This window comes from Pyrus communis, chromosome 6 (genome assembly GCF_963583255.1).
Source record: "Pyrus communis chromosome 6, drPyrComm1.1, whole genome shotgun sequence".
NCBI lineage: Eukaryota > Viridiplantae > Streptophyta > Magnoliopsida > Rosales > Rosaceae > Pyrus > Pyrus communis.
In genome coordinates this window covers 21,624,026-21,642,602 of record NC_084808.1, presented here as the reverse complement: position 1 = coordinate 21,642,602, position 18,577 = coordinate 21,624,026, and the positions used below count along the sequence as shown (strand labels likewise).

The 18,577-nt window shown below is 39.1% G+C and overlaps 3 protein-coding genes across 4 annotated transcripts; all 3 read right to left on the bottom strand.

Annotated features, from left to right (window-relative positions):
- Positions 1-142: 142 nt before the first annotated feature.
- LOC137736612 (proline--tRNA ligase, cytoplasmic-like) lies at positions 143-5,237 on the bottom strand. Of its 2 annotated transcripts, none has more exons than XM_068475851.1 (13): positions 5,102-5,237; positions 4,705-4,761; positions 4,522-4,607; positions 4,352-4,444; positions 3,781-3,897; positions 3,204-3,391; positions 2,879-2,945; positions 2,595-2,717; positions 2,342-2,494; positions 1,609-1,893; positions 897-1,115; positions 521-614; positions 143-402 (listed from the first exon to the last, which is right to left on the bottom strand). In XM_068475851.1, exons 2-13 carry the CDS (start codon positions 4,742-4,744, stop codon positions 338-340), a joined length of 1,530 nt encoding a protein of 509 aa, XP_068331952.1. In that variant the 5' UTR covers positions 4,745-4,761; positions 5,102-5,237; the 3' UTR covers positions 143-337. The 2 variants fall into 2 exon arrangements, with proteins under 2 accessions (XP_068331952.1, XP_068331953.1); XM_068475852.1 differs by having other exon boundaries at positions 5,107-5,234.
- Positions 5,238-6,171: 934 nt separating this feature from the next.
- LOC137736971 (diacylglycerol O-acyltransferase 3-like) lies at positions 6,172-7,986 on the bottom strand. The gene is made up of 2 exons (XM_068476300.1): positions 7,466-7,986; positions 6,172-7,141 (listed from the first exon to the last, which is right to left on the bottom strand). The coding sequence occupies exons 1-2, from the start codon at positions 7,838-7,840 to the stop codon at positions 6,374-6,376; spliced, it is 1,143 nt and encodes a 380-aa protein (XP_068332401.1). The 5' UTR covers positions 7,841-7,986; the 3' UTR covers positions 6,172-6,373.
- Positions 7,987-14,470: 6,484 nt separating this feature from the next.
- Positions 14,471-18,327, bottom strand: LOC137738300 (INCREASED PETAL GROWTH ANISOTROPY 1-like protein 2). Its single transcript, XM_068477938.1, has 7 exons — positions 17,649-18,327; positions 16,899-17,342; positions 16,681-16,812; positions 16,181-16,362; positions 15,965-16,076; positions 15,555-15,698; positions 14,471-14,987 (listed from the first exon to the last, which is right to left on the bottom strand). Exons 1-7 carry the CDS (start codon positions 18,183-18,185, stop codon positions 14,874-14,876), a joined length of 1,665 nt encoding a protein of 554 aa, XP_068334039.1. The 5' UTR covers positions 18,186-18,327; the 3' UTR covers positions 14,471-14,873.
- Between the last annotated feature and the right edge of the window lie 250 nt (positions 18,328-18,577).

The following is an 18,577-nucleotide window of genomic DNA, read 5'->3' as shown; positions in this document are numbered from 1 at the left end:
AAGGGATAGTGCTCGTAAGTCACATCACCCTAGGTAAGGGTGGCTTTTTTCAGGAAAGAAGAAGCATTCAGTGGAAGGTTATTCAGTTTGGCAATGGCTACATCTGAGACGCCTAAAAGGCACCATTGTTCGAAAAAGAACGAGAAGAAACTCATGCCCACATTCTAACTGTATACTGCAAGTATCGTATTAACTACAGGCGGAGACAGTACGCCGTCGAACAAAACAATTTTTGAGTAATTTAAAATTCATTCCTCAAGGCAAATAGGAATGTAAAAGTATTAACCCAACACTGTGGGGGTAATTAAACAGCATAATTTGACAAAAAAAAGGATGTCTAGTAACTCCTGCCCCAGTAGGTCCACTTCTTCGCTGGTTTTCCAGAGGCAAAACAAAGTGTCCCTGCACAGAAGTTGCATTTTCAAATTCCAAACACTTGAGGCACTACTTTGTAACGAATGCACCTGCCGGCCATAAATTAAACATGCTGTGAAGTTTCGTATGCAAATTAAAAATGTACCTTCAGGAAGTTCGGGCTGCTCAAATGGGGTGCACAGCGACTTGGCTGCTCCGATTTCACCCTTTGTTCGTTTTTTCACATCCTCTTCTACTGCCTGGTAAATATGAAGGAAACGGTGAAAGGAAAGACAATCACAGAAAAACTAAAAAGTTTGTAAAAAAGAAACATAAATAGTACCAAACACAATCACAACATAATTATTTAACATACAACAAAACTGAGTGCTGATCTAAGAACCCAACCAGGCAAGAACTTAATATGAGAGATTGATACCCGTCATGTAATAAAAACACAAAATCGTAAGTGACGGTGATTAAGTGACAGTGATTAAGTGCCTGATGCTAGATCATAATATAAGTGACAGCAATTACAGTACCTGTTCATCACACCAAGGAGCCAAGATCATTTTCTTTTGGTTTAGTGCTTCCATAAATTCTTCCCATGTCTTTGCAACCTTGATAGAAGCATCTCGTTTTTCCTTTGCAACATTGAACAGATTTTCGTGAATTTTCACCAAGATGTCTTGTACTTGCTCAACCAAGTTGCTCACAGGAATGTCCTCTTTTGCTGAATTGTCACGGCGGACAACGCGTACCTAAAACCAAGCAAACATTATTCAATCCTTCAAGAGAATCACCAATGATTTTGACAGGAAAACAGGATTACAAACGACAGTTTTAACACAAGCATCTTAATAATTGCCAATTAATAAAGGTAAGGAACAGGCTAACATTTCATACATTGGCTCCCATTTTAATCCTTGAAGGTAAGGAACAGGCTAACTAATGTTTGCTTGTCCACACACAAGACAGGTCCAGGCCCTAATATTACCAGGAAAAGATGCATCTTTACTTAACATGTCATACTCGAATATACAAGACTTGCCCAAGACCTGATATGCCAAGTATTTTACCCAACCTGCCTTTTAGCAGCTTACATTTCATAATGAGGGCCAGAAATAAAACCATGAGATCTGTGCTAAACAGGTCCCTGGGCCTAATGACAAGCTTACTCAACAGGACAAAAAGACCAGAAGCAAATATGAGCAACTAGATAGAGAATCGAATTAAATGGAAGAACAGCCTCACTTGATTTTTTTCCAGATCCTTTGGTCCGATTTCAATCCTTAGAGGAACACCTTTCATTTCCCAATGTGAATACTTCCAACCAGGAGTTTGGTTGTCACTTATATCTGCCTCAGCGCGAATACCAGCTTTAGTCAAGGTATCCACAGTTTTCGAGCAGGCATCATATATCTCTTCCATAGGAGTATTCTTGTAAGGCACTGGAACCACAATAGCCTGAATAGCTGCTACTTTAGGTGGTAATACCAAGCCTTTGTCATCTCCGTGCACCATCACCATCACTCCAATCTAAACAAAATACCAATAATGATAAGAACACTAGTAAAAAACAAAAAAGATTATGTGGATGGTAAAAGCAACAATGGGGTGACATCATAGAAAAAAAAAAATTGGCATTTTGTGGTGGAAGTAGTAAACATTTTGCATTGTCCCTAAGTTAAACTGTATGCACCAGTAAAAACATATTACCCTATGCACTAGAAAGAGAAACACAGCCTAAGGTACTGAACAATATAACATGGACAATGCACCTACCTATATGGAATGTTCAATAGTCTCAGACTTGCTTCAACATAAAAATAAATCGCATAAAATATAGATATTGATATAGTATGACCAAAAACGTTCTTGATGCATGGTATGCATAATTGATTTCAAGAAAAAAGAAAAATCGTTCTTGTATAGAATGGACTTTGAATCAAACTTTAACACAGAAGAGAGAAGAAAGCAAAGCTACCGTTCGAGTGCTATATGCCCAAGAGTTCTGCCAAACCATGCCCTTTTCTCTGTTTTCATTTTCAAAATTAATCTCAAACATTTTGGCAAAATTTTGACCCAAACAATGTGAGGTGGCACCTTGTACACCACGGCCGGTATTTGGAATAAAAGCCTGCATGCATGAATTAATATCCTCAAGCTCACCATAGAAGAGGCATAAGAAGTAAGATCAAATTATGCATATACATATACATAAAGAACATATCAAGTACCTCCACACTAGTAGTATAAAGACCACCAGCAAATTTCTCATTCTCACTCTTTTTTCCCTTCACAACTGGAACTGCCAAATACTCCTCGTATATCCTCCGGTACAGTTCCAATATCTCAAGGACCTAAAATCAGGATATATAATAAAAAAATAATCTTCCAAGGAAAGGTGAGAATGGTTGAGAATCAAACTCAGCACAGTAAAAATGCAACTCTTATCCTATAAGTGTGATTAGCAACATAATAGGCACAGAAAGGGGAAACAGCAATTTAAGTGACTCCTTACCTCTTCAGCTGCCTCTGCCTTTGTTGCAAAAGCTGTATGGCCTTCTTGCCAAAGAAACTCCCGACTCCTGAGATCATATGACGAAAAACCAAATTGAACAAACTTACAAAAGAGAGAGTTCAAAGAAAATGATCCTCTGACATAGAGGATAATTAAAAACCTTGACTTAATATGCAAGCAAACACTAAGCAAGAACTGAATTTGAAATCTATGAGAACAAAACGGAACGAACAAAAAGGTTTTGACTCATCGCACTATTGTCAATACCACAAAAACACTACAGACAGTATTATAAGCACACCAAAACCATGACACATTGTAATACCTGATAAATGGTGTAGGATTGCTGAACTCCCACCGGACAACATTGCACCACTGATTTAGCTTCAATGGCAAATCACGGTGTCCTCTGATCCACTTAGCAAAATAAGGATACATAACAGTCTCACTTGTTGGACGAATTGCTATTGGCACTTCCAAGTCAGACTTTCCAGACTTTGTAACCCACGCAACCTATTTATCAAAATTAAAGCATGAAAAGAGAGGTAGTATTAAACAAATAAGATCTTCTCAAAAAAAATAAATAAATAAACAAACACAAACAGTAACACAGTGGTGGTGATTGGGGAATAACAAGACAGGCTTAAATTTTCGCAAAGTGACAAGCAAATTACAAATTTATCATTATACAACAATCTGATTTTAAAAAAAAAAAAAAAAACCAAGGCAAACACATAAAAGGGAAGGTTGCATGCTAAACACTAAAATAGGGGACATGCAAAGGAGAGAAACAGGGAAAGAAAACTAGAATAAGAAATTATAATCAACAACCAACTGAGCATGTGTATGTGCTTGTTTACATTTAACACAGTAAACTATGTCACACAAATGACATATCTCACCTCTGGAGCAAAACCCTCTATATGATCCTTCTCTCGTTCCAGAACACCAGGGGAGACAAATAAAGGGAAATAGCAATTCTTTATCTTCATTTTCTTTATTTCTGCATCAAAGAATGCCTGCAAAGTAACAGCGTTTGAAGTGAATAATTGAGATGGAGTTACATAGAAATTTTCTAAAGGACTAGAAATCTACAAACGTAAAAAAACTGGTAGATAAAGTTCATAACTTTGACATTAGGGATGTATATATCACAAGATAGCCACCGATACTTAATCACATAAGTGCAAAATGTGATTATCTAAAGTAAACTCAGACAACAAGGGAAAATGAAATGGTAGCATCAGGTTGAAATTGTCGAAAAGAATTCAGGCAAAATAGTTATCAACTGATGGGGTGAGATGACATCAATTGATACCAATACCATGATACGATGTCAAATTTAAATTGAGTCCTTCAGAACTATACAAGGAATGTATTATCAAATGCTGTGACCGGGTGATTGTTACTGGTTCTAAAAGCAAAAAAATCATTTACAAAATGAAATGGATTCAATACGAAAAATGTGCTTACTTGCATAGTCTCCCATATTGCAATCGTCCATGGCCTCAAAATATAACAACCAGAGATATCGTAGTATTCGATCATCTCACTATTAACAACGACCTACACGCAACAAAACATGGGTCAATTCATTACTTACTTAATTGTTGAATAACCCCAGACAAGATTAAGACAGATACCTCAGAATACCACTCTCCGAAATTCTCTTCCTTCTTCTTGGAAAGACCAAGACCGGTTTCTTTCTTCACCTCCTTCTTTTTCCCTCCTAAAAATCAGGAAATATTAATACCAAAGCTAAGCCAACAGAAACACAGAAATCAAAGAACAACCCAATAATTGAGAAGCAGAAAAGCGAAGCTCACCACCCTTGGCATTGGGCTTCTTAGCACCCTGGTCCGCCATGCTTCGATATCTCTAACCTATATCAGACCACACGCACCACATACAAGATTATTACAACAATGGGCAGTGCTAGAAAACCATAAATCTACAAACTTTAACCATTTCACATATCTGGATAGCACAATTAAGCTCAAAGCTCAGTTCTTTTTGCTAAACAATACCACAAAATGTAAAACTAAAGCAGACCCAGAAGAGAACAAAAGCGTACAGGAAAAACCCAGATTCCATTTTTGAACAACTCGAGGATGAAACGAAGAAAAATGCAGAAAAAAAAATAGTAGAAAAACGGAAGGAGAAACAAAATTGACCCCCAAAAGACGAGAGAAAAAAAATCTGGGAAAGTTGAGCTTTTAGTACCCAACTGAATCTGGTTGGTTGCGTTTGCGGCTCGGAGCTTTGCTGCTCTTCTCGCTCCTTCGCCTACTTCCTCTTCTGATAATAAAGAAAGAGAGAAGACAGCAGAATCGAAGAAATTGTGCTATCACTGTACCGTTGCCCTAATTCGCCTCTTAGAAATTCCTTTTGTCTGAGAGATGCTTTTGGGCTTCGGCCCAAACAAGCAATAGGCTTGGCCCCAAAGCTATCCTATTGAGTTTAGAAAGATTGATAAGCGTCAAGTTAAATTAAAAATATCATAAATAATTAAATTAGGCCTTTAGAATAAGAAAATACGAAATATAATGTGTACCTTGCCAAATCTTCTTTCTAGTTTGATTTGTAATGATGGAGTTACAACTCTTGGATAGGACTTTATATATAGGCATTAAGGCTTTAGGTCTTTTTTTTTTTGTTTTAGATTCCTTTTTTTATTGAGAAGCTTGAGACCCAAGAAACTCAATTAACCAAGGTTTAGGTATGTACAAAAAGCATATGCTTAGTTTTATAGTTTAGTCCATGGAAATCATTATCTTATTTTTTGGACAAAGACTAAATATTATTTTCTAGTCTCAAGGACCAAAAGGTTTGAATCTTTTTCTTTTCTTTTTTTTTTTTTTTTTTAAAGTTGATCTCAATGTTAGGTCCCGAGTTCAAATTCTTGGGTATAAAAAAAGAAAGATATAAGCCGGACAAATGGAGCCAAATGTTCTATAGTCAAAACAACTAATATCCGCGTTAAAGTGAGACCTAATCCCACGTACTTCTTGGTTGGTGTCTAGCAAGTAACAGTACTTGTTCAACACTACCAAACGGATAAGGGAATTAGTAAAATACGATCCATCCATTACTTGTTTCCAAAGCAATAGTTGAAAAACAGATGGGACTTGTAACCACCGCACACCATTTTGCTCCCCTTGCTTGCTCGAGCTTGGTATCGTTTGTTATTTTCGTTTTATTCATTCAATATGGTCTCATTTGTTGTTTTCGTTCGATTTATTCAATTTGATCGTCAGGAATAAAGAATACAGTAAAAAGAAATGCGTGTGATTAACTTGTAAGTAGTGAATGCGGATGCACCATCTGTCTATTTACATTTACACTTGTAGAAAGATAAAAAGTTATAAAGAACCAGGACCTGTGGACATGACAGTAAAAATGCAAACTTACAAGTCATAAGACATAAATTATACACCAAAAACAAACCAATTCTATTGCCATATCCCTACATTGCAGATCAGTAAATAGCTAATTTTAAGCTGCAGAAACAAGGTCCAGATCCTTGTTTTCCTCCCCAATTAAATTAGCCACAATGAGACTCACATCTTCCAGGCCAACTCCAATGTACAAAGGATTCGTCGGACTTCTGACGGAGTCATCCATTCCTTCGGATTGAATCCCGCCAACAGCGGTTGACACCCTCACATTAGGTCCGTTTTTGCATTTTCCCATACACTTGCACCCTACAACAGCTCCTTCACCGCTCATCTGCCTCTCGAATTCTTCCAACAATGCTCCGCCTCCTGATTTCTTGCACTTGTTTCCCATGCACACCTCAATCTTCTTCGCTGAAACTCCGACAACTGCGCTACTTAAAGACTCATTAATGCCAATACTACCGCTACTGCCACAACTAGTAATAGTTCCATTACAGCATTCTGCTTTCTGATCTATCTGTGAACTTCCAAAATCAATGCCATTTTCCACAGTTGTGTTCTCTTGATGAGTAGCTAGCGAGCTTAGTATGGTCAACAATCCCCCTTCTTGATGAGCAAATGGCTGCAAATTATCTACAGTTGGTTGCGTCGGGACTTCACTTTGCAGGCGCTTCATGTCTACCACCTCCCCGCACTCACTGTCACTTGATTCAGACGATGAAGACGATGATGATTCAGTGTCAACCATGGTTTTCATCCGCTCGGCTTTAAGCCTTGCCTTCTCTTCTTTCCTCTTCTTCTTCAATTCCTTCTCCTCGGCTCTTAACTGTTCCAATTGTTTTAGCAATAATTCCTCAGCACCTTCCTGCATTTATGGAAATTTACACATTTAATCACTCCAGCTCAATAAATCATTAGTAACAAAACCCGATTTCGCAAAAATTAAAACACGTCTGATTCATTCTTCCCACAAAAATTCAAACTCTTATAGATTTAAATGCGATCAAGGCTATGTTAACTAAATAAAATTTAAAAAAAAAAAAAACAAAAAACTACCTTTAAAATGTAAAATTGCATAATTCACAGCAGAAAGATTGAATTTTTACTATGAAAATCCGAAGAAAAAAAAAACAAAAATCCCAATTCAAATAAAATTACAGAGATAAAATTCAAATGAACAGAAACATACCGAGATCAGCTTCCCCTGAAGTTGAGCGACCAAACCCTCTTGAGAACCCAACAGTCCAAAACCCATCTGAGAATACGCCGCCAAGTCCTTCGACAACCCTTTGAGCAACTTCACCTTCTTCTTGATCTCCTTCTCCTTCTCCTTCATACCATCGCACATGGGACCCGCCTGATAATACTGTAAATGTCCGTCGTCGCTAAACCCGGAATTCAAATGCCGGCGAGGCCTTCTGGTTCTCAGTGAAACTCCAAAATCTCGACGACCCAGAACGCGAAGCTCGCAGTTAAACGACGCTGTACAAGAACGGGAGGTGGTGTCGATTTTAGCGGCGGAAAAGAACTGAACTTGGCGGGAAACGACGCCGGAGACCTCCATGGCTCTTTAAACAAGATGCTGAAAATTTGGAAACCGTAGACCCACAAAACGAACCGTATAACAGAATTAACAGTTGCAGCGTTGCAGGTGAAATCGATTAAGAGATCGTCGTTTTAAATCGTAAAGATCAGAGCTTGCGTCTGCGTAGCTTCCTCGAGAGGGAGGGACGGAAGGACGGAGGAAGAGAGAGACGAGGTGACGTAGAAGGCTTTGGTTTTAACTGTTAGGGCCACGTGGATGTTTTTAATTGGCGGGTGATGACGTGGATTGGCGGGTGCTGGGCATCTGGAAGCTTGTGGCCGTTTTCGGTTGTCCACACGAATAGGTTTAAGTCTTCACCTTTCGATGGATCCGAGGGTGGAGATGAAGCCAACTGGTGCCACATGTGCTGCCAAGTAAGCATTTCTGCCTTTCTCAACTTTTGCGCTATAAAATAGAAAATACCACTTTTTAAAAAACAAATACCTTTTTACACTCAATTTAATTATACAAGCCCACATTTAATACAGAGTAATATTATGTAAACCCAAATTCTTGGATCAAATTTACAATAAGATGTGTCACCACGTTAATCAAAACATAAATAATAATCTAATCGTCAATAATCACGACATATGGTTTACGAAATTTGATCTAAATAGTTAGTTTTCTTAACATTATATAATTTTTCAAGGTGCCAGAAACACAATCTGGTGTATCAAGTGTCAAAATATAAGTAGTTGAAGTATTTTTTTAACTATCCAACCATTTGTATTATAATACTTAGTATAGTAAATATGTTTTTTGTACACTCAAAAATCTCAATAACATTACCCTTTTGACATAATAATCCAAAATACTATTATCGTTCTTTCTAGAATTTAGAAGGTTTAGCATGCTTTGACTACTGTGTCAAAATTTGCGCACTATTTTTATTATAGATTTTTCAAAAAGGGGTAGCTAAACACGTTTTTTTTTTTTTTTCATTACATTTTAAAATGATAACAGTATACAATTTTTATTGTACATATCTTTGACTTTTCACCGTTGAATTGGATATAAAACAACACGTTAATATGAACTAACCTTTATGCACGCGCTTACACGCGTACAGAGTATATTTTTTAAACCACGGCGTGCAACGCATGACTTACGTGTTTTAAATATATTTATATGAGTAAATTGACAAAATGAAAGTTAAATATTTGAAGTAAATGAGTAATGTTCGATCATGCTAGAAGAAACCCCTCATAAACCAATTAAAGTAGCTGAATTTACATAATAAAATTGGTCTCTATAGAATTTACATTTAGAATAGAAGAAATAATTTTTAATATATTATTGATTGAATTACATTATTGCTAGCCTATTGTGAGGCTAAGTCCACCTCCTCCCCCTTAGTGTAGATAATATCGTTTGTTTAAAAAAGAAAAACAAAATCATTTGATAATTAATTTAATCACATTATTATCCATGTGCGAAAGATCTTTTTTATAACCGGCATTACACTCTTCTTAAGATGTTTTGAACGTGTTTAAAAATAGAGAAAATAATATTTAATAAACAACTAGTTGAATCACATTGTTACTAACACATTGTCAGGCCAAGCCCACCCCTCCCCCTTAGTGTAGATAATATCGTTTGTTAAAATGAGGCACCCATCCTGGGATGATCATACTCCCTTGAATTCATTACCTTTGTCTAGTTTAACGTTTGTGTTAGACATTATGCATATTTCTCACTTTTCTCTTTAGTCTATGGGTTTTCCAAATGCCTTGGGTTTTACCATAGCGAGATTTTGTGAGTTTTACTACAAATGCATACTTCAAATAAATTTGAGACTCGTGATCACCCGTTGTGCCGATGACTTCATCAACTATTCTACCTTATCTGCTGAAGATCTGATGCGATGGTTTGTTGAATATTTACACACACAAGGGGGAGTGTTGCTGTTAGATCCCACATCGCCCAGGGGAGTGATCCTTATATGTATATTCTCATCACTACCTAGCATGAGGCCTTTTGGGAGCTCCCTGGCTTCGGATTCCGTAGGAACTCCGAAGTTAAGCGAGTGAGTAAAGTGCGAGAGCATTCTTATGATGGGTGACCCACTAGGAAATTCTCGTGTGAGTTCCCAGAAACAAAACGGTGAGGGCGTGGTCGAGGCCCAAAGCGGACAATATCGTGCTACGGTGGTGGAGTGGGCCCGGGATATAGTAAACCTCAAGTCAGGATGTGACAATTTGATATCAGAGCCTAAACTTGGCCGTGGTGTACCGATGAGGACGTCGGGCCCCTAAAGGGGGTGGATTGTTAGATCTCACATCGCCGAGGGGAGTGATCCTTATATGTATATTCCCATCACTACCTAGCATGAGGCCTTTTGGGAGCTCACTGGCTTCAAATTCCGTAGGAACTCCGAAGTTAAGCGAGCGAGTAAAGTGCGAGAGCATTCTTATGATGGGTGACCCACTAGGAAGTTCTCGTGTGAGTTCCCAGAAACAAAACCGTGAGGGCGTGGTCGGGGCCCAAAGCGGACAATATCGTGCTACGGTGGTGGAGTGGGCCCGGGATATAGTGAACCTCAAGTCGGGATGTGACAATTTGATATCAGAGCCTAAACTTGGCCGTGGTGTACCGATGAGGACGTCGGGCCCCTAAAGGGGGTGGATTGTTAGATCCCACATCACCCAGGAGAGTGATCCTTATATGTATATTCTCATCCCTACCTAGCATGAGACCTTTTGAGAGCTCACTGGCTTCGGGTTCCATGGGAACTTCGAAGTTAAGCGAGTAGTGTGCGAGAGCACTCCCATGATGGGTGACCCACTGGGAAGTTCTCGTGTAAGTTCCCATAAACAAAACCGTGAGGGCGTGGTCGGGGTCCAAAGCCGACAATATCGTGCGACGATGGTGGAGTGGGCCCGAGATGTGGTGGGCCTCGAGTCGAGATGTGACAGTTGCTGTCATATTTAGAATAGAAATGTGATTGTGTAAATCCTATTAGATATGAGAATGTATCTTATATTCCTATTAGGAGTAGATTACCTCTTAAATATTGTAATCCTAAAAGGAAAGGTTTTTACCTATTATACTACTATAAATAAAGGCACAATAGGGTGAATCAAACATACCTCATAATTAAATCACTCTTTCATCTCTCTAACCATAGCCGGCCCCCTTTTTCTAAATCCTAGATCGTTTATTCAAATAGGCCTACAACATTGACAACTTATTTAATCATATTATTATCTGCGTGCAAAAGACATTTCTTATAACCAGTATTACACGCCTTTTAAGATGTTTTGAACATGTTTAAAAATAGAGAAATTGAATCACATTATTGCTAGTCTATTGTGTGACGACCCGTCTCGAATTAATATATATTTTATCCTCGAATGTGTGAAAATGACGATTATACCCTCGAGTCATAATGACGTGAATGTACGTATATGGTTTTAAATTAGTTTCCCATTGACATAATTAAATCATACTCGATGTCATGAGAGTGTTGACCCGATTTAGGGCCGAGTTGGGTTCGTAACGAAAATGTTACGAATAAACGATTGTGTAATTGGGCTAAGAAAATAAACCAATCACCACACCCCTTACTTTCTTGGGTCCAATTAGAATTTTAGGTTTGTTTTGGGGTCAATTGTTAGCCTTAAACATGCAGCCCAATTAGAGCTTAAGATCCTTTTTAACTATGCCCAATCTGGACCACACGCACACACTCATACACACGTACATACCCTCACCATTTCTCTCGATCTTTCCTTCGTCCGTATAGTCCGTACACACACACCCAACCATCTTCATCTTGCATAGGATCGAACTAGTGGAGGTCACTTTCGAGTTCTTGCAAGGTCAGGAACCTAATCATACCTTTAGTTTTGTGAAAGGACCTCGGAAACCCAGGAACTCGCGAGCTCCAGCGAGGTGCTCTGTTACTCCATTGTGATCATGGACGTTTCAAGGAGTTTCAAGGCTTAAGGGAGTCTTAAAACAACTTCACATAGATCATAGAGAAGTTTTGGAAGGTTTTGGACGTCAACATAGGTCAGTTCCTCGAGTTGCAATTTTGACCGGAATATCGAAGGATTTTCCGACTATTTCCCATTGGTTTTAGGACTTCAAAGTGGTAAGAACATGTTCTACTTGTTCAGGGCTTCAAATCCATGTAAAGTTTATGAAATTTGGTTGAGATTTGAGTGAGATATTTAAATTTGAAAATTTTCCAGTTTCCGGCGACGCACAAGCGATCGGCGATCGGCGCCGGAATCCGACGAACCATCAGAGAAGGAAAGTGAATTTTCCGTCAACTTTGACGGAATATACTAACGGCGTCAGGTAAAGTTAACGGAATATTCTATTATTTAGCGGAATATTCCTTAACGACGTTAAAAATTCCGTTTGTGTGCCAGGCACATGCCTGCGCGTGGCAGGCTTGTAAGGGTGCATGGGACATCGGTAAATTGTTCTAAAAATATGGGGATGCTCGTGGTGTTGAGTAAACCACGATGGTATATTCAAACACCCTAATTGAGCAACGTATGAGAAGTTATTACACTGTTTTGGTTATGTACTTAAAATTAACGTTAAAATAGTGGTTTCACATATAGGTGAGATGTTTCTAGAGGACGAGCGCAGTCAGGCAAGACTCGTGGGTTACGATCCAGCTACATACCAGTGAGTAGGCTTTTGGTTTTCTATATATACGTATATATACTTCATGTTTTCCCAGAAATTTGTTTTAAATGAAGTCACGATTTTAAATGCCATGTCAATTGCATTATGCTTTAGAGTATGCATTAGTATAGATATGCATATTGTTGCTTGATGCGGACGCCCAGGTAAGCTTCAGGTGAGTATATATTGTTGATAGTGGATGCATTGTTTGTGGTTATATGTAGATGCATTTAAAGCTCATTATCATGCACCCCGGTGCTAGTGCTCTCGCCCGTGGCTAGGGCACAGTCCTTCACGTGATGTTCACCTCCCGCACCGCACACTCACCTTGGATTCAAGTTTAGTGCATAGCTTTGTCGTACAAACCACATTAGGTGGTTCCGACTCATAGGTGACCCGCGATTATTCGCACAGCCTTCACATGATCATAGCACTTGAGCGTACTTATTTGCACCCAGCCTTGTCGTACAGACTACAATAGGTAGTTCTAACTCGTGTGCAGGCATATCTGATGAGCTATAGGTTCAGCCGTACAGGTCACGTTAGGTGACTCCGGCTAGCATATTATTTTACATTGATTTATTTCACCTAGCTACTTATTTCCATACTGGGACACTTGACATGGCATATATTTGATTTTCACTACTCTCGAGAGTGATTTTTATATACATATGTATTTTATTTTCTGGGAAACTATACGAGTTTTACGGTAAGGGGTTATTACTTTTGGAAAGAGAAATGGTTTTGAAAAGCTTTGTTTTTGCCCACTCACGTTTTCTGTTTTGCGCCCCTCCAGGTTCTAAATAGAAGTGCATGTTGGTGGGGGTGGCTCACGAGGACTCTATGGCGGTTCTGACAGACATCCATCAATGTAGGGTTTTCTTTCATACCTGTATATTTAGTATTTAGCCTACTGGACTATACCTTGGCACCTACGCTCTGATTATGTGTATCTACACTCTAACACTTCTTCCCACACTTATTTACTTGTCTTGTGTGCATTAGTTAATTGGTTTTTGATTTCTTACATCTTCATATCACTGTCACTTCCGCACTGCGCACATGGCTACATCACCATCATGTGACGTCCAACATGCCTCGATTTAGGTCGGGGTGTGTCATATTGTGAGGTACTAATTATAAAAAGAAAAAAAAATTGTACTAAAAAGTTAATTTTGAAAAAAACATTGTTAAAATGACAAAAATGCCCTTGCCTTATTTGATGCATTATTTTGGCGTGCCTTTCAAGTTTTTTGTCTTGGGGTCATTTTTGTCCAAATATTTTTGTTAAAGCTTGGTGACACCAAAATCACTATTCACTTTTCCATTGGCTTTATATATAATAGATAGATATATAAAATAAAAACAACAAATATGGTTAAATTGTCATTCCCTTTTGTAATAGGTATATGCTAAACAACCTTTTTTTGGCTACGTAACATGAACACTTCGTATAACGAGAAGGATTTGGATCCTTGCTGGATCCCCTCCCTGGGGATCCTAGGGATCGATGAACATGGACCGTTGATAAAAAATCGTGCGGTCCCAATTAAATGCTTTTTATATTTTTAAAAGTAAAGCACCATCGTTTTGCATGAAAAATATAAAAAAGGAAAAAATTATGGCCGCATGATTTTTGATCAACGATCCGTGTTCGTTGATCTCTAGGATCCCCAGGGAGGGGATCTGGCAAGGATCCAAATCCTAACGAGAATGATACTCGTTGTTTAGGTATGACATAACTTATTTTAAGGTTATTCGTATGCTAGTAAACGTACGCGGTACACTCGTACAGTAGTTAAAGGGTGATAACAAGACAAAATACGTGGGGCAATGCCAATCTGCAACCAACCAACATTCTTATCAGCAACAATGATTCAGCTTCGGCAATGTACGAGTACAACCATGTTTCAAACTTCAAACACACCTCATACGTGTGCTGCATTTATATATCTCTTCAGATTAAACTCATCACAATCGATTGATGTCTTATTACGAAAAAAAGACAGATTAAATATGTCAAGATTGTTTGATGTTTATACACAAAAAGCAGACTGAAAATATATAATTAGTATACAGCTTTTAAGGTATCTGTTATCACAATCGTCGATAGTAGTAAAAGCTGGTTTTAGGGGCATCCCGAGTCATTCAATGTTCTTGGCGGAGATTTCGTTCACTTGTCAACGCTTCACAAAATTTGATTGTAAACCTTGTCAAGTCGGATTATTCGGTTTCTGTTTGCAGCTGGGAGATGAGGTTCTTGCAAACTTCAAAAGAATCCATGGGGACAGAAGGAGAGAATACTTAATCCTTAACTTTCTTAAGAACCTGTAAGTGGCAGCAAGAAATCTTTCGTTGTAGCTTGTTAGGAAGATGCTATGCCTGCCAATAGCTCTCGGGAACCTCCTAAGTGTCCGGGTACTCGCTGCCTTATTTCTTCGAAAGCACATAATGTTTCGGAGTCGAGACCTCCAGCAAACTGCAGACATTCATACATGGAAACATGATGAGAAAAAGAGACATCTCAGAAAAGATCAAGAACAAAGTTGACATGATCAGCTTCTCTTAAGACCTCGGGCCTTGAACAGAAAACCAAAAAACATAAATGAAGTGGTTATAAAAGGGGCCCCAAGACATAGCATTAGCTAACTAGTCAAACAGGAACACCATTGGGCGGGAACCAAGCAATTTCATCCAAAGTTTCAAACCACCTAGAGAAATGCCACACGTGATGATAATAGTCCCCGAAATGCATCATATGTTAATAAATAGAGATCTTTATCAAAATACAGGAATTTTGGGATTTCATCATACGCGGGGTACTACTTCTCATGATAAAGGGGTTGAAAGTATTGAGTTATACATCTACTACTCCCAAATTGAAACAGATGCACATTCACTGCAATCCAAACTGTTTACCGTTACTTTTGATCCAGTGAATACATTAGGTTCCTTGTTAGGTGATTAAATAGTAGCTCCTGTCCATATGGGGTCCAAATTTCCCACACAGTATCTACTTACAACATAGAAAGTGCTCAAGAATTACCTGGTGAGCCCTATATGCGAAATGCATGCCCTGAAGCAGAAGAGATTCTTGACTTGATTGTCTATCTGAATTTCGAATGGATTCAAGCTCCAACGTCACTCTCTTCATGTAAATATTAGCCAGATTCATGGAAGCCCGCTTTATCTGCACAATTTGGGATGACATCAATTCACCTCAAATACAATGTAAATAAAAGCATATTCCGTAATCAATGACTAAGAACAGCATAGTTCGTCACTAGGAACAGCAGAGATATATGCTGATATGGCTCTGCAGTAAATTTGATTTATCGAAAAAACAAAGACACTTAAAAGGTTTATGCTATGCTGATATTTCTACTTCTCAAATTAAACTACAGGATTTCTTTATAACCCCAATGATATGATAAAATGCACAAACAAGGAGCATACCTTACTGACAATCCCAGAATCGAGCATCCAATCAGTTGGGATTTTCAATTCCTGATAAGAACGCATAACAGAACTTCTTAACTTAATTAACCTTTGTATGCTTCGCTCCGACCTTAGACAATGAGATGAGAGAGAGAGAGAGAGAGAGAGAATAATGTTAACATTCTGCGCCTAGAAAGCGGTTTGCTTTTAATAAACACATTACATAGTTCTTACTTGTCCAATAAGGCAGCCATCTTCTTCAAGGCAGCTGCACATGGAATGTCAGTGTCATCCTTATAACAATAAATCTCACTTTCCAGCAGTTTAAGTTCACGATATTCAATTGCAGCTTCTCGCATGGCATCAGCTTTCCTCTCAGGCCATTTGAAATGCTTTAAGACAGCCCGTTCATCAGCCTGTATAGAAGGCACGAGAATGTTAGGTTTATCCACCCATTTATGTATCTTAATCACTGAACAAATTAAGCATCTGCCGAAACAAGTAAACAACCTAGTAGGGTTACGCAGTTTCAAAATCTTCTGAAGTCAAGGTGATGCAAGATTATCGCAGGTTAACCCCTCTTAAAAAGCAAAAATAATGCCAGATGAGCTGAATCACAATAAAAGCCTACCAGTCTCCCATCTTAAACATAAGTTGCAACTGATTCGAGAAGTTTTCAACTTCTGCTCATGGATGGTGCGGTAAATAAGGTTTTTGTCGGCATTAGAACTTACCAAAGATGAAAGTTCAACATCAAGCCAATCGACAAATTTTAGGACATCTTCTACATCCGTATATGCTGCAGCCAGCACTTTCTGGATAAGGTCATTGACGAACTCTCCTTTTGTTTGAACATCTGCTTTTATCTGGAAAAAGAAATAATTTGTCATTGGATAACGATTCAAACTTTGAGCCGAGGAACAAAATAAGAAATTAGACATCAAAATCTTACAGCTAAGAGATGTGCTGAACGGTTTTGAATTTCTCCGACAATGCTATTATGTGCACTAGTAGCCACCGGTTTATGATGGTTTCGAGACTCCAGTGAATCCCTCTTCACCTCTTGCTTCCTCAATGAGTGAAATAATTCTACAAGTGCTGGAGCCTTCTGAGTGGTACCGGCAGTTGTTCTCACTGAGGACTGGGGCGGGGGTGGGGGCGGGGGTGGGTGTGGGGACCGAAGTGATGGTGGTAGCGGAGGTGGTGGTGGTGGCCCGGATTGGATGGCGGAGACTCTAAGAACTGCCCATTTTGGTGGTGGAGTAGGTGGTGCTTTAATAGGAGGACTTGTTTCATTGACTGCCTCTTTCTTTACTACTGACCGTTTTAATTTGTTGGCAATCAGTTTCTGGAGGTCTTTGAATTTTGGGCTCTGGTGCTCTCCATTTTTCTCCCTCTACAAACAAGAAGACGAAATTTAAATTACAGATAATAAGGACACAATTTCCAACAACGAAATCGAATTTTTTGTCAAATAACACAATCAATATTAGTTTTAAAAGAAAAAAAAATCCACATTCAAATATTAACATGATGGAAGAACACAATCAAGACTTTTTTCATTGAAAATAATTACAGAAGTATGAGCAGATGTGAATCTACTACATTGGCCAGAGCAGAAGCACTCCCTGTGCACCGAGAGTTGACCATTCAACTCCGGCAATTTATAATAGTTTAGATTCATGAAAGTTAGAGGCTTTACCTGTTCAGGAGTGGCAAAAGCTGCAATTTTTGCTTCAGCGGCGGCGAGATTCCGAGAGAGGTTTTTGTTCTGCGACTGCAGCTCCGCGTTAAAACCCTGAGTCTTATCCAGCTCCGCCTTCAGCGCCGCCACCTCAGCCCGCAAACGGGCGATCAAACTCTCACTCATCTCAAGCTTTTCCTGCAATTCTCTGTTTTTCCCATGTGGGTCGTCTTCATTCGAATCATTTCTCTTGGAATTGGGTTCCACCGCCCTCAGCCGCCGCGGCCTCGAGGACTGCTCGGCGGCCTGGCGGTTTCCAATCCGACCCACAACCTTATTCTCCTCAAGTTCCTTGCTTTTCTGACATGCCAACACAAACTCCCCAGATTCCGGCTTGCTGGTGAGCAGGAGAGCCCTCATCGTACTCCTCAAACTCTCTGAATTCACATCTGGGGACACCGACATTGCTCTTGCCGGTCTTGCAGCAGTCGGCGACTCCTTTGCTCTGGAAGCAGCCGAAGCTCTGAGATAAGACGGCGTGGTCTGGTGAGACATGTTTCAAGCAACCTGCGACTGCAACAAGTTGGAATTTTTTGTACTGCAATGTTGGTGCATGGATACTTATGGGGCAGTTTGACTTTTTAACTACTAAAAACCCATCCTTTTCTTTTCCTCAATGGCACTCGTAATTAAATTATGAATCATGGCTGAATCTCAATTGATCAGCGGCACATGGAAACCACATTTTCTTGGCTACCACTCAAATTCTGAGTCTCGAGCAAATCTGCAGGCAACCTTCGAGTTTGAGTGGAGGGTATGGAGAATCCTGAGATGCTGAGAACTCAAACATTCCATTTGTGCTTGCTTTGGTGGTACTGTGTTTTATCAGTTTCTGTGCATATAAATAAATGTTCAGTTAGAATTGTCATATTTTAATTCTTGGTCAT